This window comes from Canis aureus, chromosome 8 (assembly GCF_053574225.1).
Source record: "Canis aureus isolate CA01 chromosome 8, VMU_Caureus_v.1.0, whole genome shotgun sequence".
Lineage (NCBI taxonomy): Eukaryota > Metazoa > Chordata > Mammalia > Carnivora > Canidae > Canis > Canis aureus.
The window spans coordinates 27,796,416-27,820,088 of record NC_135618.1 but is presented as its reverse complement, the minus strand read 5'-3'; the positions used below and the strand labels follow the sequence as shown (position 1 = coordinate 27,820,088).

At 37.4% G+C, this 23,673-nt stretch overlaps 1 protein-coding gene across 3 annotated transcripts in view; it reads left to right on the top strand.

The window, feature by feature from the left end:
• The first annotated feature begins 2,856 nt into the window (after nucleotides 1–2,856).
• LRRC39 (leucine rich repeat containing 39) overlaps nucleotides 2,857–23,673 on the top strand; it is a 29,223-nt gene continuing 8,406 nt past the window's right edge. For 2 of the 3 annotated variants that reach the window (XM_077905600.1, XM_077905602.1), the window contains exons 1-5: nucleotides 11,915–12,054; nucleotides 15,971–16,161; nucleotides 21,253–21,358; nucleotides 22,839–22,995; nucleotides 23,531–23,667. In XM_077905600.1, coding sequence (XP_077761726.1) covers nucleotides 16,049–16,161; nucleotides 21,253–21,358; nucleotides 22,839–22,995; nucleotides 23,531–23,667 — 513 coding nt within the window. In that variant the 5' untranslated portion in view covers nucleotides 11,915–12,054; nucleotides 15,971–16,048. Of the gene's footprint in view, nucleotides 3,261–11,914; nucleotides 12,055–15,970; nucleotides 16,162–21,252; nucleotides 21,359–22,838; nucleotides 22,996–23,530; nucleotides 23,668–23,673 lie in introns of those variants that run through there. The other variant, XM_077905601.1, reaches the window with a different exon arrangement.

Below are 23,673 nucleotides of genomic sequence, written 5' to 3'. Positions count from 1 at the left end.
GTTGTGTGTGTCTCTCTTTTTTTTTAATAAAGGAAATAGAAGTTTGTTGAATACACTGCAAGAGAGTGGCGGGCAAGACAGCAGAGCCTGTCTGCCTGATTAGTTGTCTCCTAAGGAAGAGTCCCCAAAGCCACTCTGGATACAGCCCCTTACATCCCACTGACTATAACTGTAATTTAGTCATAACAGCCACACCTAGCTGCAAAGGAGGCTGGGAAATGAGAGGGCATGTGCTCAGCTAAATATTTTGTTACTATGGGTAAAGGAGAGAATGGCTATTGGAATAACTGCCATCTCTGCCATAGAAAATATTTTATCCATTTAGGTTAGAAAAGACTATAATGTATGAAGCAATTTCTTCATGTCACATAGCCACCACCAGCCTCAGTTTGCACTTGAGGATCAGTCCAAGTAAAATCACTTTCTACTCTATCGCATTACATCTTAAATAACACAACTCTGAGCAACTTCTTTAACTTAAGCTAATAAGCAATAGGGAGTATTAATAGATGGAGGTACTATCAAGTGAAATGCCTAATGAAGCCCAGAATTTACTTCATCCTTTTTTTAGGTTCTCCCTAAGACCTCTCAGCAATTCGGAAGGCTGAGTTTCATTTCTGTTTTTTTCTTTTCTACTCTTGTTCCCTGGGACATATCATGAGTACCACTATCAGGTCAAAATTTTGAGGGAGATAAAAATGCAGGGACTACCTGTTGCATTCCATTGTTCAAATTTCTCTCCTCTTCAGCCTGAACCTGTACTTTTAAAGTGTAACAGTCAGAGCTTTTTCCATTCCAAGTGACAAAAGCCTAATTCTTCCTGGGTTATATTACAAAGGATACCTGATTCATATTAACTGAAATTCTCAGGGGTCTCATTTTCAAGTATGGTTGGATCCAGGGACTTAATAAATTTGAGACAGTCTCTGTTTGTCTCTGTCTCTATATTTCTGTCTCTTCACTCCGTATCTCTTGGATCGTTTTTGCTTTGTCTTGACTTCATTCTTAAGACAAGCTGTCCCAATATGTTGACAAAGATGCCTAAGAGTACCCAGACTTAGATTCATCAGAATTCATGTTCTGTTTCCACTTAAAATTCCATGCAGGGAATTTTGCAGTTTTGCAGTTTTGATTGTTCTGTCTTGGTTCATGCCCATCAGTGTGGGCAGGGGAATACAACATTCTGGTCGTCCAGGCTTAAATCTTAATGGTCATCTTTGGAGCCTGGAAGTCAGTCAGCCCCATTCAACCACAGGGACTAAGAAAGAATATCTGGGCAGATAAAAAAAAAAAAAAAAAGTCAACTACATAAAATGAGATACTGCCTCCCATCCCACCTTATATTAAATAATGTTTTTCTGAGAGCTCTTTAAGAACATGGGTAGAGAGGAAGATGAAGAGGTGAAATAAGGAGTTGGAGGTAAATACAGAAGCTAATATTAAACTGTTTGGTTATTGGCTGTGATTCCAAGATTTTACAATATCTCTAACAATGAATATTTGTATTTTCTTACCACTTTTAGTTCACTGTTAATGAGAAGTGATTTTATTCTCAAACTTCAAATGATGCAGTGTTGATAATTCAACTGATGTCAAAGTACGAGTTACCTGGCAGCCCTGGTGGCTCAGCGGTTTAGCGCCGCCTTCAGCCCAGGACGTGATCCTGCAGACCCAGGATCGAGTCCCATGTCAGGCTCCCTGCATGGAGCCTGCTTCTCCCTCTGCCTGTGTCTCTGCCTCTCTCTCTTTGTTTCTCATGAATAAATAAATAAAATCTTTAAAGAAAAATGAGTTACCAGCTTCAATATTTTCTATTCACCTGATCTTTCTTAAAATTCATGCATGCTAATCTATTCACTAGCTTTAATGTTTTACACTTATACTGCTGTATTAATTATGGCAGTAGGAAAAAGTCTAAGTTATATTTTCAAAGACCATTTCTATGAAAAAACAGATTAACGGGACCTTATGGCTTCCCATAAGGATATTTATCAAGGGAAAAAGAAGATACACATTTCAATTTACCTGACACATCCTGCAAGTGATCATGGCCACCAGGTTAGTCTTATATAGATTCCTTCCAAATTCTGCAGCACATGCCTCAGCCATTCTTCATAGTACCTGTTCCAACTCTTTTCTGTTCATTTAAATGCCGCATATATGTCTTCCCAGCTGTGTTGTATTAAGCAGATAGCTTCTCCGAATATCTTCAGAGAAGACAAGGTAATTCAACTCAAGGATCTTTCATTTCTCCTTTTCACCTCAAAATCTCTATATTCTCACACTTTCCCTTTTTTTTTTTTTTTTTGAGGGAGATGTAAGTCTCCATCAGCAAAAACCAAACTTCCTACTTTTATTTTTAAGATTTTATTCATTTATTCATGAGACACAGAGAAGCAGAGACATAGGCAGAGGGAGAAGCAGGCTCCATGCAGGGAGCCTGATGTGGGACTCAATCCCAGGACCCCGGGATCACAACCTGAGCCAAAGACAGACGCTCAATCACTGTGCCATCCAGGTGTCCCCCCTACTTTCTATACAGTTGCAGGTTCCTTGCTTTGTGTTTAATCCCATGGCCCCATTTTGATATCTTAGTATCTTCCTCACATATGAAACTGTACCAGATGCATCCTTTTGGCACACTGAGTAAGATTCATTTCTAGTTCCTCATGGAGGACTTTTACTAGAGACTGAATCCAGAACTCCAACAAATTTAATTTTTTTCTTGATGAATGTGAGTAATTTTTTTTTAATATTTTATTTATTCATGAGAGACACAGAGAGGGAGGGAGGCAGATCCACAGGGAGAGGGAGAAGCAGGCTCCATGCAGGGAACCCGACATGGGACTCTATCCCAGGCCTCCAGGATCAGGCCCTGGGCCAAAGGCAGTGCTAAACTGCCAAGCCACCTGGGCTGCCCCTGAGTAATGTTTTTATATCTATAAACCTGTTTTCTTTTTGGGCACACAGTTAAATATTTTCCAGCCTAGGCTGCAGTTGTGTGGGGCCACGTAATTTATTTCTAGCCATTAGATTATGGGTAGAAGTGATGTAAACCAATTCCAAATGTAGCCCATGGAACCTCCCAAGAGATCCTCCATACTCTTTCATTTTCCTCTCTGTAGCACCCCTGAAAGCTTTTATGTTGAAGATGGTGGCCATACAAGATGGAAGGAGCCAGCATCTCCAAATGACTTTGTGACATAAAGCCTCCCTACCACCACACTCCAGCACTGATTGGTTTGGATGTGATACCAAAGGTGAGGTGAAATAACTTTTGTTGTTTTAAAACATGGATACTTTGAGATTAATCTCCTCCTCCAGGTAGTAATAACCCTAACTCTGAGCTGTCCAATGCAATAGTCACTAGCCACACGTGAGTATTTACATTTAAATTTAGATTATTCATTGTGGCTGTTGAACAGTTGAAATGTGGCTAGTGTAACTGAGAAGCTGAATTTTTAAATGAGTTTTTTTTTTAAGGTTTTATTTATTTATTCATGAGAGACGCAGAGACAGAGGCAGAGACACAGGCTAAGGGAGAAACAGGTTCCTTGCAGGGAGTCCGATGTGGGACCCGATCCTGGATCCTGGGATCACGCCCTGAGCCAAAGGCAGAAGCTCAAGTGCTGAGCCACCCAGGCATTCCAAGAAGCTGAATTTTATTGAATTTTAATTAATTGAAACTTAAATGCAAAGAGTTACATGTGGCTAGAGGCTACCATATTGGGTATTGCAGATATAGATATTTCCATCACCATAGAGAATTCTATTGCACAATGCTGCCCTAAATAATAGAACGTTCTTATTTTTTAAATAATGTACTGTCCCAAGAAACTACCTCAGTAAAGCTAATTTCCCTCTACCTAAAAGAAGGCTGAGCACATTCCTTTTTTTTTTTTTTTTTAAGATTTTATTTATTTATTTATGAGAAACAGAGAGAGAGGCAGAGACACAGGCAGAGGGAGAAGCAGGCTTCATGCAGGAAGCCTGACATGGGACTCGATCCCGGGTCTCCAGGATCATGCCCTAGGCAGAAGGCGGTGTTAAACCACTGAGCCACCCAGGCTGCCCAACACATTCCTTTCTTGTATTGTCACCTTTACTTGCTACTGCAGGTACACACCTGACCTATTCCCTCCTGCCTTTGCCTAACTTCTTGAATGAGTGGTCATGAACTCCTTGCAATGTGGCTTCCTTTCCCACTGCACACCTGTATTTGCAGGGTGCTTGGCAAAAATGTGGCCACATCTCTCTCTCAGATGTCTCCTAAATTCTTCTGTCTGGATCTATGTCTCTCCTAAGCTCTAGGCATTTTCACTCTTCAATATCTCAAGGTCACCATGTGTTTCAGTGATATCTTGTCAGAGAAACCAGGTCAACTCTGAATTATTTATGCCAAACCTCAAGATGGCTCATGTTATCATTGTTATCCCTGCAAAATAACCACAGCTCTTTTATGTTCCAGAAAGTAATTCCCATTTAGGCGAACACTGAAGGTAGCACGAATCCTTGATGTTTGCGAGCTCAGAATGAAATGGACATGAATTCATCGTCAGGCAGTTCCAGTCCTGAGCAGGAGGGCTTTAAGCATGAGTTAATTCATGTGCTAGTGAGAGAACTCTAGGCCAGCTTGCTAAAACTGAGCAGGAGAATTTGGAGATAGTCCAGAGAGCCACAAAACCGAAGCATGACCAGAGTAATTGCAGTTGACCAAGAGGCCATCTATATCAGGCTGCCACTGACTATCATGTGGAATGTTACAACACAAAGCTTTGGGAACAGCTGTTCTGGGCCTTGACAAGAGACATGACAGAAGAAATGAGAACAGGTGGGAGATCAAGAATTTACCTTAGAGGGGGCAAAGTCAGGAAGGTCAAAGAAGGGGTCACGCTTATCCCAGGTTGGGGAGGAGGCCAAGGCTCCCTCCAATCAGCACACCCCGTGACTCTACTCACCCACATTTCCAGAAGAGCTGGCAAAATGTGCTAAACTTGGGCAAAGCTATGGAACTTGAAATTTGCGGCAGGAAACTCCCTAATATGTTCCAAAAATGTGGTAAAAAGGAAAGTTAAAAAAAAATTTAAAAATCAAGGCTTATAAAGTCTGTACAGAAGTTGCAAGAGTGCAGTGATCTGGAAAAAACTCTCTAATTTCCTGGAAAAATGAAGGCAGGGTTCATACTGCAGTAACAAATGCAACTAAGTTGATGGCAGGTGTAATTAAGTTAATGGAACCTGCAGGGATGAATATAAGTCAGAATGACTAACAGTCTGAAACATTAGTTATTCAAATGCAATACAGAGGAGTCAAGGAGCTAAGGTGTCACACTAATAACTCTGCTAACCAAGGGCTTCACAAATTGCACAAGAACCTGGCTTTGGTCCCATTGTGTTTCTGGCACAAGATTAGAAGGGCCCCGTTGGTTCACATGTTGCTTGGGCAGAGCAGTACACACTGTCACAGGGATGGCACAATTTTTTTAAACCACCGTAGTCACTTACTGCACTAGTTTCTCTCATAAGTTTATGAAAATTAAAAATATTGATATATAAATGTAATACAGTCTAATTCCAAAAGATTTTTTTTTTGGTTTGTAATTCTAAATACATTAAAATTTCGCACAGCTTCTATCTTTACTAGCTATTACAGGTTTAACAATTGCATGATATTTGTGGAAATGTGAAAAAACTATTTTTTAATTGCCCATTAAAATGTATATAATATATCCTCAAAAGTTGGATCAATATCCTAGAAACAAATTATGTAATTCACATGGAATTATCCAGATAAAGAGTTTAAAATTTGGTGTAGCTTTTATTTCTGTAGAACTAAGTAGTACGTAAAAATAAAAGCAAAAGGAGCATATCTTTTTGTTATGTGGCCCAAAATACCTCATTCGACATATAGAAAGCAGTGCAACTTTTGTGTCATTATTTGGTGGGTATGTGGAAGATATTGTTCTTTGTTTTCTTTTTGAAAATTTTTTTTTTCTTTCTTTTCTTTTATTTTTTTTTTTAATCTCTACACGATATGTGAGGCTTGAACTCCTGACTCCGAGATCAAGAGTTGCATGCTCTACCTACTAAGCCAGCCAGGTGCCCCGTTTTGTTTTTTCTTTTTAAAATAAGACTGAAGGGAAGGGACCCCTGGATGGCTCAGTGGTTGACCGGCTGCCTTTGGCTCAGGGTGTGACCCAGGGTTGTATAGGATCGAATCCTGTATCAGGCTCCTTGCATGGATCCTGCTTCTCTGCCTGTGTCTCTGACTCTCTCTCTCTGTCTCTCATGAATAAATAAATAAAATCTTTTTAAAAAAATGAAATAAGATTGTAATGGCTTTTATGTCTGTGGTCATCTCATTTGAGATTTAAATTTCCTTAAAAAGTTGCATAATATTCTGATTACTCCTGCTAAGGTTTTATATTTCAAATCAGAACTATCTTTACATAAGGGAAGATTTATCTCTTGGGAACACTATGGGAAAAACTATGGCACCAACTATTCCTAAGAACAATTATGTTTTGTTCACTTGTATTTTGTTTGCTAAATGACATATCGGTTACTAAGACTTACAGAATGCCTTTCTCTCTCTCTCTCTCTCTCTCTCTCTCTCTTTTAAATTTGTTTATTCATGAGAGACAGAGAGAGAGAGGCAGAGACACAGGCAGAGGGAGAAGCAGGCTCCGTGCAGGGAGCCTGACGTGGGACTTGATCCCGGGATCCCAGGATCACTACCTGAGCCAAAGGCAGATGCTCAACCGCTGAGCCACCCAGGCATCCCAGCATGCTTTTCTCAAATGAAGATCTTGAAATTATGGCCAATTGACCTAATTTTTAGCCAATTCCCAGTGGGCTATAGAATAAATGATTTTCATACCTTAATTCTTGTGTCTCCACTGTTGATTGGCTTAAGGAAATGTGTGTATATCAGAAGTGAAACCAGCACAGAATCTTAAGGTCAGAAGTACATTTTCATTGCTCATTAAGCATATTAACTTTTGGTCATAAAACACATATAATAAAAGAAAAAAATAGCTAAAATTAAATATTTTTCTTAGCCATATTAGTCACTTAGATATTAAGTTATTAATGATTGAAACTCTGTGGGGTCATGTGGCAGAAGCCATGTGAGACCAGCTAGAATCTGAGAACTTGAGCTCCCAGAGAAAGGTATTTGGTGTCTAACAGTGTTTCCTATCATCTCCTGAGGAAATGTCCCCGTTTTGTCAGACCAAGTGGTACAAGTTAGTATGTAGCTATAACTTCCTAATGTAAGTATCAAAATGTGGAGAACAGTGACTCCCTAATATTTGGCAAGTATGTTGTCTATTATTTAGGATTTTCCCTTTCCTTGTGTATACACACACACACACACACACACACATACACATACAACACTAATGGAACATTTTCACATAAAAGAATATCAATGTTCCAGAAAATTTTACAGCTAAACAAATCAGTTTTAAAATATTCTTAAGTCTTGGGGCATCTTGGTGGCTCAGTTGGTTAAACATCTGCCTTCGGCTCAGATCATCATCCCAGGGTTCTGGAATCTAGCCATGAGTTGGGCTCCCTGTTCAGCAGGGAGCCTGTTTTTCTCTCTCCTCCCCTCTTGCTCTCTCTCAGTATCTCTGTCTCTTTCTCTAATAAATAAAATCTTTTAAAAAATGATTAAGTATTTAAAATAATCAAAGTACAATTACAGAGGCTTCAAATTCTTTTTCTTTTTAAGATTTTATTTATTCATGTGAGACACACAGAGAGAGGCAGAGACACAGGCAGAGGGAGAAGCAGGCTCCCTGCGGGGAGCCCAATGTGGGGCTTGATCCCAGGACCCCAGGATCATGACCTCAGCCAAAGGCAGACACTTAACCACTGAGCCACCCAGGCGCAAATTCTATCTTTGAAAGAGAATTCTTAACATTTAAATTATTGATCTAATGAGGACACGTCTCATATTTAAGTTTCTTGGCACTCTGGTTACATGGTGTTTCTGCTTCAAAGCCTTCTATTCTGACAAGTAACTGTTTTATTATAAAAGACTGTAGGGAGTCATAAAAAGAGCCTTATAGATCAAAATCCGAAGGTATTATATTCTTATTTTCCATTGCTTTTCCCTATGTTCCTTTATTTTCTCTTATTTGAATAAATGGGTCACACAAAGTAGATGCTTGTATGCTTGATATGATTACTTGTAGTTACTGTAGTTTTATCAGAATTTATGGGAAGAAAACTAACTAAATGATCATTAGTTCTACTATACTTTGTAAAAGATAATGCTTGGGATGCTCAGCTGGCTCAGTTGGAAAAGCATGCGACTCAATCTCAGGGTCTTGAGTTTGAGCCCCATGTTGAGTAGAGATTATGTAAAATAAATAAATAAACTTTAAAAAAAATCATGCTTTTAAAAAACAAAGTAATAACTATCTTCGTGTTTTGTGTTTAAAACCATTATCTTGGGACGCTTGGGTGGCTCAACGGTTGAGTGTCTGCCTTCGGCTCAGAGTGTGATCCTGGAGTCCCGGGATCGAGTCCCAGGATCACGCCCTGGGCTGAAGGCAGCGCTAACCCGCTGAGCCACCCAGGCTGCCCTACAGCTATAATTCTGTGTAACTGTCATAAACTTGTTTTCAAAAGGAAGCAAAATAATCCGATGGTCAAGATGTGGGACCCAGATCCATCTGAGTTGGAATGTAACTCAGCTATTTTCCAGCGGATGGCTTTGACACGTCTCTGACTCTTTAAACTTTGGTTTCGGGCAATTGGGGTGGCTCAGAGATTCAGCACCGCCTTTGGCTCAGGGCCTGATCCCGGATTTCCGGGATCGAGTCCCCCATCAGGCTCCCTGAATGGAGCCTGCTTCTCCTTCTGCCTGTGTCTCTGCCTCTCTCTGTCTCTCTCTCTCTCTGTCTCTCTCTCTCTCTGTATCTCTCATGAATAAATAAATAAAATCTTAAAAAAAAATAAAATACAATAAATAAAAATACAGTGATAAGTACACAGAAAATTAAGCAAATAAAGAATGGGTAATTCCAGAAAAAAACAAAAAGTGCAAAAGGAAAGAAATGTAATTATTTCTATTATTTGGATCAGTTATGAATAATATTCACATTTTAATAAGCACTAATTACTGATTTAACAAGTATTATGATATAACTATCTTGGGAGGACTAAAAGAGGAGAGGTATGTGGTATGAGTAAGTGGTTTAAGACCACAGAACTTACATCTTCTATGGTAGGAAGTCAATAGATAGTTCTGAAATTAGTATATGAAGAAATAGCAACATAAGCATATATTTTAAAATATAACAAGAGAGAGTTAAAATAGTTGTGCCAGTTGCTTAGGTACAGATGACGGGAATCTCCCAGGCATGTTTAAGTAAGAAGGGCTATTTGTTCATAGAACAAATCCTGGAAGTATACCATGAAACTGGCTTGGTAAGGGAGCTGCTATGGCTGCCCCAGAACCAGCTGCATCCACTGTAGTCAGGAAACTCAATTTGCTAAAACTAATCCCAGAAAATATATTGTCTTTGCTGTACTACACCAGCAAAAATGAACTGTAGCCACTCAGCCGACTTCCTCACATTCTTGCTTCTAAATCAAAGTGCATAAACCTTAATCACATTCCCCAATTCTATAGCAAGGGAGGTTGGAATTTTCCTCCTAATTCTACTTTAGTAAAGTGGGGTTCACTAACAGTGGGGATTATCAAACTATGGAGAGGGCACTATACAGTGTCTTGTCTTTTCCTTCTCTCTCGCCTGCTATGTCCCCCAATACCTGAAATTCTGTCTAAAATCCTTCATAAATAGCTCGTGAATCTATTCACTTTTTTCCACTTTCCCTGACATTTCTCTAGAGTAAATCACTTCAAAGTTTTCTCAATTGGTCTCACTTTGTATAGTGTTGCCTCTTAGATCAGAGCATGGCAAAGAAACAGCTAGAAAAGGAAAAGAGAGAGAACCTTGGGATTTGTGGGCTTTCTAGAAATACTATCAAATTAAAATTTAGGGATCCCTGGGTGGCTCAGCGGTTTAGCATCTGCCTTCCGCCCGTGGTGCGGTCCTGGAGACCTGAGATTGAGTCCTGCGTCGAGCTCCCTGCATGGAGCCTGCTTCTCCCTTTGCCTGTGTCTCTGCCTCTCTCTCTCTCTCTCTCTCTGTCTCTCATGAATAAATAAATAAAATCTTTTAAAAAATTAAAATTTAATTGTAGACAGTGCCAAAGGCAGAAACAAATCTAAATTGTTTTCAAAGAGATAATTTAGTACTTTTCTTAACTGAAACAAAACTTCCTGCACCTTATGGTTGCTTTATGAACATATTCAGGGAAGCCGTGTGTGGGGGATGGTGCAAACTCTCTGGACAGGGAGGTTAAAGTTCAGGTTCTGTGATCTTCTTTACTCTTTCTGTGGTCTTGAGCAACCCCATAGCTCTCCGAGCTAATTTGTTATAGAACGTTAGAGAATTTCTATGGAATAATAAGGTATTAAAAAACACTAAAATTGCCAAAGTGTCCAAGTGATTAAATAAATTATGACCCACCTACACATCAAAAGCTATGTAGTCATTAAAAAGAGTGATGTAATTCTAAATATACTAATATGAAACAATCTCCAATATATTCTGAGTACAGAAACCACAGTATAGAAAAATACATATAATATGTTAGCATTGTGTGTGTGTGTGTGTGTGTGTGTGCATGTCACCATATGTGTGTTTTTAATGAATATAGGCATATTTATGTCTGTAAATTCACAGCCCATCTTTGGATGGGCACAGACACACAGAAGTGGCAATAGTGATTGCCTTCAGACAAGGAACTAAATGGCTGGAGGTGGGGTTAGGTGGGGATTCATTGATAAAAGAATAATAGATAATTATTATTCTTTTATCTTTTATCATTATCATTAAGATAATGAATCTTTTAAATTTTGTTCTATGTGCTTATATTACCAATTCAAATATTAAAATACCACGGTGTTTGGGTAGCTCAGTCCATTGAGCATCTGACTCTTGATCTCAGCTGAGGTCTTGATCTCAGGGTCTTGAGTTCAAGCCCCATGTTGAGCACCATGTTGGGTGTGGAGCCTACTTAATACTACTTAAATAAATAAATAAATAAAATGTATAGCATTAAAAAAACAAAAAATAAATACATAATTTTTCAAAAAGCCTGTAATTCACTTCTATCTCTGAAGGCTGGAGAGATCAAGATTGAGAGAGAATTAGATTTGAGGCTTGGATGCAGCACCAGCTTGGAGCTCCTCTGTTATCCATACTTGTCTACATCTTTACTTTTCTTATTGTGTGAAGCTTTATTTATTTATTTATTTATTTATTTATTTATTTTTAAAGATTTTATTTATTTGAGAGAGAGCGAGAGAGAAAGCATGAGAAGAGAGAGAGGGAGAAGCAGACTCCCCGCCAAGCCGGGAGTCCAATGTTGGGGCTCCATCCCAGGACCAGGGGATCATGACCTGAGCCAAAGGCCATTGCTTAACTGAGCCCCCCAGGTGCCCCATGCATTTTACCTTTAGTTTCAATATTTACAGATCTATGGTTTACCAAGTAGAGTTTTTGTTATCCCATGCATTCTCCTATTTTCAAGTTTCTCTGTTTGGAATAGATGCATTATAGTCTATTAAATATTCAAAATGTGTAAGTCATGAAAAGTGAAAGGACTTTCAATAGGAGTTAGTTTTTTTCAGGAGCTTGGAACTAGGTATGTCTGAGAGTTTTATAATGCCGGTACACAGCATTTGCGGTGTGCAGAATGCATGCACATGCATTATCTACCACTTGATCCTTTGCACATTACCTATCACTTGATCCTTTGCACAGGAGTTCCATGTGATTCTTGCTATTCTCAGCTTTGTCCAAGATCTAAAATTAGAACTAGGCTAACATTACATTTCACTTGGTTACAAGTCTGACGGAGGTTTTTAATCATCTGGAGCCACACTGAAAACAGTTCTCCCTGAAATCCTCTTTTAGCTGATAATCACTAACTTTGGGCATGTCAGCTTCTATGTCCACTGACTATGGTAAGTATTTTTCAAAAACATTTTTTCCCCATTCTTCATTAGAAGGATTGCTGAGGATGCCTTTACTGTGTCTGCATTTGCTGGGATGTACAGCTGAATTTGGAATTGAATTAAAAAGTCTTTTGTGGGGTTTCATAGTCATGCTTGTAATTATCTTCCTCTGGAATTTTGATTTCCCTAAAAGTTAAGAAGTATTTTTTGTTTTGTTTTGTTTTGTTTTGTTTTGTTTTGTTTTGTTTTGGGGGGTTTTGTGTGTTTCTTGTTTGTTTGCTTGCTTGCTTTTGCCTTTGAAAGCAGACTCTCTTGGTTATGTCCTTACCAAGCAAAGTGCATTTCCGTTATGGTTATAATCAAGGCAGAGAATACAGTCCTATGCTGACGTCAAAAGTTCATATATCATTATTGACTTGTTTTCCTCGAAGGGAAATTGGTTGCTGTCATAGGAAAGTTGATGGCTGAATGAAGTTTAATGGCAAACTGAGGAATCAAATGAGCATACAAATGGTTATATGTGTTTAAAAAATACACATTTACATGTGGATACTTGGGATTTTAAAAAATGATTTGATAAACATTTAAAACTTGCTAAAATCTGAGACAATAAATTGTAGGTTGACTATGATGTCCTCAGGGGTTTGGATTATCAGCATATGTATGCCAAGGTTTCTTGATGGCAGAAAGATCTTGCAATCCGTTCCTGTGGAAATTGTGCATGCATTGCTTAAAAATAGAGACCCTTTCCTAACAATTTTTCTGCATATTGGCAATTATATATCCATCCTAACATTTTAAACCGTTTTGTCCTCTGTAATAGAGTTTTTCTCCCACCCCTCTTTGTATCTCTTATGCACTGCATACTATTAAGGAAATCAGTAATTTAGAAGGGATTAATAATGAAAAGCAATAGTCTGTACCCCATTTCTATCACTCTAGAAGTAAGCATTTAACCAGTTCAGGATTTAGTTTTCAGTGGTTATCTCCATAGTTCTTTTTTTTTTTTCCCAAAGGCCGTTATTATTTCTTACCAACTTTAGGAATTATCATAAAACTTCATTATGAAAGATGATGCCTAAGTCCACTTACACCCCATAGAGTTATATCCTTATTTTTAGTTTCTCCCTTGATCACCTTTATAAAAGACTATAAATAAATGCTTATTACATTTTGTTCTTTAGGCTTAAATAAGTCTTCCTTGCTTTTTAATAGGTTGATTTATTTCAAAAGTTGATTTCTATCACTCAGAAAAAAGAAACTCTGCACCCTTAGCAGTCACTCCCTATTTCCCCCTCTGAAAAGCCCTTGGATATCACTAATCTACTTTTTTTTCTCTGTAAATCTACCTATTCCAGACATTTCATATAAATGGGATCATATGTGGTCATTTGTGTCTGCTTCTTTCACTTAGCACACTTTCATTCAACATTCATCCATGATGTAGCAAGTGTCAGTACTTATTCTTTTTTGTGGCTGAATAATATTCCATTGTATGGAAATACTACATTTTTGTTTATCCATTTGTCAGTTAACAGCCACTTTTGGGCTACTGTGAATAATGCTACTTCAACATTTAGGTAGAAGTTTTTTTTTTAAGATTTTATTTATTTATTCCTGAGAGACACAGAGAAAGAGAGAGAGAAGCAGAGAAGCAGAGACACAGGCAGAGGGAGAAACAGGCTCCATGCAGGGAGCCTGACGCGGGACTCGATCCCTGCTCTCCAGGATCATGCCCTGGGCCAAAGGCAGGCTCTAAACCACTGAGCCACCCAGGGATCCCCTAGGTAGAAGTTTTTGTGTGAACATATGTTTGGGTATAAATCTAGGCATGGATCTTTTTCTATTTTATACTTTCTATTTTTTCCTATTTTTATGCTAGGCGTGCCTCTTATAAACAATACATAGGATTTTGTCTTTAATTGGACAATCTTTATATATTAACTTGCAGCTTTAGTAATCAGGAAAGTATAAATTTGTGACCATAATGAAATTTTATACAGTAGTTTGTTGATAAGGATGTACATCAATGGGGACCCTTATACAGTTGTAGTAAGAGTATAAATGGGCACAATCACTTTGGAAAACAATTTTTCTCTATCTTATAAATTTGAACATTCACATATATTATGATCCAGCAGTTCTAGTCCTACATATATACCCAATAGAGGCAATAGCACTTGAGCACCGTGATGATAAGGACAAGAATTTTGGAAACAATATTGTTTGTAATAGCAAAACTCTGCTACCCAAATATCCATGTTCATTGGGACAGAAAAATTATATCATGGCATAGTCATACATTTTAGAGATCGTGGCATATCAGTATATGAAATGTTTTGCTAGGCAGCCCGGGTGGCTCAGCGGTTTAGTGCCACCTTCAGCCCAGGGCCTGATCCTGGAGACCCGGATCGAGTCCCATGTCGGGCTCCCTGCATGGAGTCTGCTTCTCCCTCTGCCTGTGTCTCTGCCTCTCTCTCTCTCTGTGTCCCTCATGAATGAATAAATAAATAAATAAATAAATAAATAAATAAATAAATAATCTTAAAAAAAAAAGAAAAATATTTTGCTTTCTTTATGGAGCTATTTAATTTCCCATGATATGGGTGTACTATACATTACTGATCAAAAATTATATTGTTTCCAATCTTTTGTTGTTATGAAAAACACTGCAATGAATAACTTTATAATACATAATTTTACGATTGAAAAATATTTGCGGTATAAATTACTAGGACTATGAATATACTTTTATAAGACTGATAGACATTACCAAATTTCTCTCCATAGAGAACAAAATACTACCACCTTTAGTGTATAAGAGTGCCTGTTTCCCTACACTGTTACAAATTTCACTCTTCCTTTCCAAACTTTATACCTTTATATTTACTTCCTTTGCCTTGTAGCATTCCAGTATAATGTTGAATAGTTGTGATTGTGGACATCTTTGACTTCATGAATTTGGGAGGAAATAATTCAATTAACTATGAATCAAATTCTTCACTATTACTAATACAATTTGATGAAAAATGAGTACAATTATTACAATTATTTGTAAGGCAAAGAACATTCCATAAAATGGATCTACCATAATATACATAACCATTCCCCTATTTTTATTTTACTTTCTGAGATTCAGATCACCATCCTCATTATTACATCTGCCCATTTGCAATTTATTTTACAAGAGCAAGTAATCCCAGTTTATTGCCACTTAACTGAATTCCAACCTGTGCATAGCAACTAGACTAAGTAGATATCCCAAAATGCTGGTCTTACATGTACATATCCATTATTTATTTATTTATTTTATTTTTTTTCTTACATATCCATTATTTAATCATTTTCATACAACTGGACATGTAAACTAATGGCAGTTTTTCATTACTGTCAATTACATAGTAGCAAAGGACGTAGATGTGGCTTCACTTTGCACCTCTGCTACATATTAGACATGAGACTTTGAACAAATTGCCCATCTTTATTTTTTTTATTTTTATTTTTTTCAAATTGCCCATCTTTAAAGCTTGGTTTTCTCATCTGTATATTACAGACAACAAAAGCACTCATGGCAGAGCACCTGGGAGGCTCGGTCAGTTAACATCTGCCTTCGGCTCAGGTCATGATCTCAGGGTCCTGGGATCAAGCCCCATGTCAGGCTCCCTGCTCATCAGGGAATCTGCTTCTCCTTTGCCCCTCCCCTCTCACTTGCACTGTCTCTCGAGTATATAAATAAAATCTTTTTTAAAAAGCACCCATGGCATAATATTTTTATGAGAATTATTAAGTTAGATATGATGTGTAAAAGTGTATAAAATAGTTTTGGGAACATGGAAAGTGTTCAATAAATATAAGCTATTATGATCATTTCTGGACCTGGTGAACATTCTGAAACACATTTGTTTGTTTTCTCTTCTACAATTAGGTCCTTTTTGAGATGGCATCTTTGATTCAGCTATTCAGAACTTAATGAAGTTGGTGACTATGACAATGTGGAGAAATCATGTCAGAAAATGTAGTTTGTACTGGGGCTGTCAATGCTGTAAAGGAAGTCTGGGAAGAAAGAATAAAAAAACACAATGAAGACCTGAAGCGAGAGAAGGAATTTCAACAGAAGTATGCTTTCATGTGTTTATTATTTGAAATTAGTGAAAATTCAGAACATCATCATTACAGAAAAGAGCAGTTGTTAAATGCCTTATTATTGAATTTGATAGATTTTTACTTACTGAAAACTCAGAATATAACTAAAGGATACACCTGATTCAATTAAGTGTGGCTATGTGATGGTGGCCACAAAAGATACAGGTGTCTTTATGTGAAAATAGTAGTTATCTTAGGCCTTCATAAGAGTCTGTTCAGCATTCATAAAGTTTGATTAGTATCATTTAGTCCACTTTTCAGTGATTGCTTATTCAATATTATATCCCCTAGATACTAAAACAACATCTGGCAATAGAAGGTAGTATAGATTCTCACCTATTTGAATAGCCATGAATGTCAGCCAGGGCCCCTGTGGATCACCTGATTCCTTGATTTGGGCTATAATTAAATAGTTTGGCTCTCATTTCTTCTACCTTCTTGAAAGCTACCTGTTTTCCTGATTGGATGTCTTCAAAGCATTCTACTAATCATGCAAGAAGAGCCACTTTCCTCATGGAGCCCTACAATTCTCATTCAACAAGCCTCTTTCTAAATATTAAATTGCCTCTTGTCTTGCAACATATACAAATATTGGACCATTAATGATATTTTATGTCAATCATATCTTAATGGAAAAAAATGCTCTTGTGTCAGCAAGTACCATAAAATTCAACTAAAAATGGCTTACAGGGGATCCCTGGGTGGCGCAGCGGTTTAGCACCTGCCTTTGGCCCAGGGCGTGATCCTGGAGACCTGGGATCGAATCCCACATCGGGCTCCCGGTGCATGGAGCCTGCTTCTCCCTCTGCCTGTGTCTCTGCCTCTCTCTCTCTCTCTCTCTCTCCCTCTGTAACCATCATAAATAAATAAATAAATAAATATAAAAATAAATAAAAATGGCTTACAGAAGAGATGCCTGGGTGGCTCAGTGGTTGAGCATCTGCCTTTGGCTCAGGTCATAATCCTGGGGTCCTGGGATTGAGTCCCATGTCAAGCTCCCCACAGCAAGTCTGCTTCTCCCTCTGCCTGTTTCTGCTTCTCTCTGTGTCTCTCATGAATAAATAAATAAAATCTTTTAAAAAATGACTTAAGGAATAGGGAAGTCCTGAGGCAAGGCAATTCCAAAGGTTGAACAGCTTTAAAGACTTAGCTTCTTATCACCTTCTACTGCTAATCTCCGTGTGTCAGTTTGGTCCTCAGGTTTGCCTCTGAGTGTCACAGGATGACTGGTACACTTCCAGGCATCACAGCCAGGCATCATTAGGTTATCAGAAGAGTGGAAACTATTTCTGTTTCTTCAAGAATGAGGAAGACTTTCCAGGCACTTTAGCAAACCTCTCCTTCACCTCTCATTGACCAGAACTGGGTGATTTGTACTCCCCCATTCCAGTTTCCTTCTAGGGGAATGACTATATGATTGGTTTAAACAAATTAAGATTTATACCAGGATTACTTGGGGGAAGTATAAATACTTGAAAATATTAAGTATTTCTCAGCAAAGAAGATGGGGGAAAGTTCTTGATCAATAACTACTTCTGTCTTTATTATTTTTTAAAATATTTTTTCATTTTTTCATTTATTTTTTAATGATTCTTTTTTTAATTTTTATTTATGATAGTCACACAGAGAGAGAGAGAGAGAGAGAGAGAGGCAGAGACACAGGCAGAGGGAGAAGCAGGCTCCATGCACCGGGAGCCCGACGTGGGATTCAATCCCGGGTCTCCAGGATCGCGCCCTGGGCCAAAGGCAGGCGCCAAACCGCTGCGCCACCCAGGGATCCCCAAACCCTAGGGGGATAGGCAAGGCCTACAGAAGTGGTATGAGTTGCCCACAGTCACCAAGTTAAGTGATACATTCTGGACTTAGATCATAGAAATTCAGATCCAGAAAGAATTTAGGAATCATTATAGGGATGGAAATAGACTTCTCAAGTAATAGTTAGCCTCTCTGTAAACTTACTAAGGACAGGGCTTTTTGCATGCTCAATGTGTAGCATATCATTTGGCATATAATGGTTGCTTAATGAATTCTTTAAGTAAAAGGTTAAGGAATAAGACATCTAACCACACTTGTCATTAAATCTTGTTCTGAAATACATAGATCTCTTAGTGAGTGACAATAATCATCATGCTTACTATTTTAGCAGTTCTATTTTTTTTTAAAGTGATGTAATCAAATAGATGGCATTATACATTTTGTCTCAGATAACCACACCTAGCAGAAGCCTGGCCAGCGGTCTAGAAAGCCACACATAGCCATTGCTGCCACAGTATACTAGTTAGCAGATTAAATTTCAGATACATACCTGTTAAAAATACAGGCTCTACAGAAATAATTTGCAAATAAAAATACATAGAAACAACAAATATTTCACTTTTAGAGATATTTGGTTTTTCTGTTCACTAATATAAAATCCCCACTGAAGATCAGTTAATATGCAGAACTGCTAAAATATATATATTAATGCTCAGGTCAAGAGATTTTTGACAAGTAACTATTCAAATTAAACCTATGTTCCTTGATAACTGCTTATATTTATTATGTATCATTCTAAAAGGATAAATTACAAAGGTTTCAATTCTAAACTTATTCTATTTTTCATCCATTAAAAATTTTCTAGTATAGGGACACCTGGGTGGCTCAAGCAGTTGAGCATCTGCCTTTGGCTCAACTGGTGATCCTGGAGTTCCAGGATCGAGTCCCACAGCGGGCTCTTGCATGGAGCCTGCTTCTCCTCCCTCTGTCTATGTTTCTGCCTCTCTCTGTGTCTCTTATGAATAAATAAATAAAATCTTTAAAAAATAAAATAAAATAATAAAAATTTTCTAGTATAGAAATAAAAAACTTTTGCAACCTTTCCTAGTCATTTTCATAGCTTGATATTATCCTTATGTAAATTTGCAATGAACCAAAAATCAATAGGTATGGGTTTCAGAATGACAAAGGTTTTGTGTATTTTTATTTTTGAAAAATGAAATCTGAATAAAATTGGAATGTAATCATATAAAATTTAACTCTGAACTTGAACTTCAGAGTATTATTTGCAAGTCCTTATAAAGTAATTAACTATCTATGGATTAGATGTCTAACAAATGCAAATCAAAAGGCCAATGAGATACCACTAGGATGGCTATGGTCCAAACCATGGACAATAACAAAAGTAAGCGGGCAGCCCGGTGGCTGAGCGGTTTGGCGCTGCCTTTGGCCCAGGGCCTGATCCTGGGGACCCGGGATCGAGTCCCACATCAGGCTCCCTGCGTGGAGCCTGCTTCTTCCTCTGCCTGTGTCTCTACCTCTCTCTCTCTCTCTCTGTGTCTCATGAATAAATAAATAAAATCTTTTAAATAAAAAAAGTAAGCAAGATGTGGAGAAATTGGATGCCTCATGCGCTGCTGGAGGGAAGGCAAAATGGTACAAGCAATTTGGACACAGTTTAGCAGTTCCTAAAAAAAAAGGTTAAAAATAAGAGTTACAATGCAATGCAGCAATTCTATTCCTAGGACTATACTCAAGATAAAGGAAAATATATGTCTACATAAAAACTTGTTCAGAAATGTTCATAGCAGTATTATTCATAATAGCCAGTAAGTGGGCTTAACCCAAATGTCCATCAACTGACGAAAAGATAAACAAAATGTGGTATACTCATGCAGTGAAGATTCTTATGTCAAAAGGAATTTAGTACTGAAACATGTTACAACATGAGTGAACTCTGAATAAACTTGTGCTATGTGGAAAGACCACATATTGTATAGTCCCATTTTTGTGAAATGCCCAGAATAGATAAATCCATAGAGATAGAAAGTAGATGATTAGTGGCTGCCAGGTGCTGGGAAAATGAGGAATGAGGAGTGACTGCTAACAGGTGTGTTTTTTTATTTTACTTTTTAAAGTTTTTGTTTTAATTTCAGTTAGTTAACATAAGTATTGTATTAGTTTCAACTGTACAATATAGTGATTTAACAATTCCTTACAACACCCAGTGCTTATCACAAGTGCCCTCCATAATCCCCGTAAACTGCCCTCTGGTAACTATCAGTTTGTTCTTTTTTTTTTTTTTAATGTTTATTTTTTTTTAAATTTTTTTATTTATTTATGACAGTCACACACAGAGAGAGAGAGGCAGAGACACAGGCAGAGGGAGAAGCAGGCTCCATGCACCGGGAGCCCGACGTGGGATTCGATCCCCGGTCTCCAGGATCACGCCCTGGGCCAAAGGCAGGCGCCAAACCGCTGCACCACCCAGGGATCCCTCAGTTTGTTCTTTATAGTTAAGAGTCGGTTTCTTGATTTGCCTCTCTCTTTACTCCCCTATGATAGTTTGTTTCTTAAATTGCACATATAAGTGAAATCATATGGTATTTGTCTTTCTCTGACTGACTTATTTTGCTTAGCATAATACTCTCTAGCTCCATCCACATTGTTGCAAATGGCTAGATTTCATTCTTTTTTATGGCTAATATTCCGTGTGTGTGTGTGTGTGTGTGTGTACCACATCTTCTTTATCCATTTGTCAGTTGATGGACACTTGAGCTGTTTCCAAAATTTGCCTATTGTAGATAATGCTGCCCTTTGAATTAGTATTTTTGTATGAATAAATACTTAGTAGAACAATTGTTGGATTGTAGGGTAGTTCTATTTTTAACTTGTTGAGAAACCTCTATCTGTTTTCTAGAGGGCTACACCAGTTTGCATTGGGCGTGGAGTTTTTTGAATGATAAAAATGTTTTGAATCAGATAGTGGTGATAGTTGAACGACTCTGTGAATATATCCAAAACCATTAAATTGTATACTTTAAAAGGATTAATTTTGTGGTATGTCAATTATATCTCAATAAAGCTATTAGTTAAAAAAAATTTATGGAGAGTTATGACACTTTTCAAAAGTTAAATATAGGGCATTTACAATATGAATCATATTTATAATTCTTAAAAAACAAATTCTTTTCTGATTTCTAGATACTATTAATCAAGTGGTTACTTTTGATGGATCACTTTTTATATAAAAGTGAATGCTACCTATGTATGTCATTATTGTGAACAAAATGTTATCTGCTCTCTTAGGCTAGTGCGGATCTGGGAAGAGAGAGTAAGCTTAACTAAGCTAAGAGAAAAGGTCATCAAGGAAGATGGAAGAGTCATTTTGAAGATAGAAAAAGAGGAATGGAAGGTAAGCTTCATAGAAGTAATATTTGATTTTCTCTATTTTGCGTTTTGTTGCGAGAGAACATGATTCTGAGACTGTATGATTAAATCTGGAATAGTTAGAAATTCTAATTTTAATAATACACCAAATGAATTTGGCGACATGAACACCTGAAAAGAAACATAACCACATTTTTTTGGTAAAAACTTAAGTTGCTTCAACTCTGCCTAAACTTAAGTCATCTGCAATTTTTCTCCTACTAATCTTAAGAAGTAACTTCTCATTTTCCATAAACAAGATGACCATCTGCCTAACAAAAATCATATAGCTTTCCAAAATGAATGCTCAGCTAAAAGTCCACAAAATGGAATAGGATATCCATTTTTTTAGGTCTACTACCTGATTCATATTCTCTGTCATAAACATATATACATACAACTGCTTAATTACATTAGGCATATTCATTTTTATAGGGGTATCTATCCTTTGGGTCAGTGTTTATTTTCATACATACAAATATATTTAGGGGCTTATGTTCTCTTTGAGCTATTTTAGGTTGAAAGGGAAAAGGTGCAAAGTTCAGAATAGTTGAAACTCTTAAAATTGTTAAACAAAACCTGTAAAAAGCTTTTATAGAATATTTCAAAATATAAGGGGAAGAGAAATTTGAATTGTTGACTAAATTATTTTTTTGTTTCTCTATGATTTCAACCAACCATTATATTCTCATTTTCAATTGTACATGTACTTTATTATTTTTTAAAATATTTTTAATTTATTTATTAGAGACACACAGAGAGAGAGAGAGAGAGAGAGAGAAGGCAGAGACACAGGCAGAGGGAGAAGCAGAGGGAGAAGCAGGCTACATGCAGGGAGCCTGACATGGGACTCGATCCCAGGTCTCCAGGATCACGCCCTGGGCCAAAGGTGGCGCTAAACCACTAAGCCACCGGGGCTGCTCTGTATTTTATTTTTTAAAAAAGATTTTATTTATTCGTGAGAGACACACAGAGAAGGCAGAAATATAGGCAGAGGGAGAAGCAGGCTCCCTGTGGGGAACCTTGTGCAGGACTCGATCCTGGGAACCCTCCTGGATGATGCCCTGAGCCGAAGGCAGATGCTCAACCACTGAGCCCCCCCGGCTACCCCTGCATATGTACTTTTATTTATTTATTTATTTTTATTTTTTTTGCATATGTACTTTTAAAGAGCCTAATACAACAATGTCTTTAGGATATAGTTATATGTATGTGCACTATTGACCAAAATATATTATCTTTGTTTATTCTGATTGGGGTTTGAAGGTTTAGTACCCCTACCCCCAAAGTAAAGGTCTTAAAACTTAGCAGTAACACAAAGCACTTGGAAATATAACCCATTAAGGAAAAAAGTATTCCAAAGTTCTTTTGCAAATCAAGTAATATCCCTACAATTATACTTCAGTATGACATGATACTAAAATAATTTAATATAGTAATTCTGTCATTCTCTTACTTGAGTTTAGACCCTTCCTTCTTCTCTACTGAAACTGAATCAGCTACAGGAATGGCAACTTCATAGAACTGGTTTGTTGAAAATCCCTGAATTTATTGGAAGATTCCAAAACCTCATTGTATTAGATTTATCTCGAAACACAATTTCAGAGATACCTCGAGGAATTGGTAAGGAAGATTGCTTTTATTCCTGTCTTTTTTTTTTTTTACTGAGAATTCTTTTTGATATTTGAGAAAATTGCAAACATCTAAATTGAAGCTTCCAGATCCAAGTTTTTGGTATTTACTGAAGTGATTCAAGCTGAGATTTCAATGCCAGAAAAGTCTCTTTGGAAATATTACTGTATAGATTCTGGAAACAATATCTCTTGCTCAGTTAATCCTCCTAGAAGAGAACAGGCTGAAGGCAAGAAAGAAAGTTAAAAACATTCCTTAGATGAGAAAAAAAAAAAAAAACCTCAAATGGAAAATTGGCCAGGAGATTAAACAAGTTGAAAAAAATTGTATATTTTTTGCTTATAGCATTGATAAACCTGCTCCTTATCTTTAGAAGGGCAGGACACATACTGGGAAAAGGCAAGAACCTGAGAAGTGTGATTTGCCAATACGAAACTGGCAAGTAAGTCATGCTCTAATACTTAGTAACTGGAAACTTTATTTTATATCCATCTGCTCTCTTTTGTGTATTATTTTTTTTTTGTAGGACTGCTCACTAAACTTCAGGAACTAATTCTTAGTTATAACAAGATCAAGACCGTCCCCAGAGAATTAAGTCATTGTGCCAGCTTGGAGAAACTAGAACTTGCTGTAAACAGAGACATATGTGATCTTCCACAAGAGGTCAGA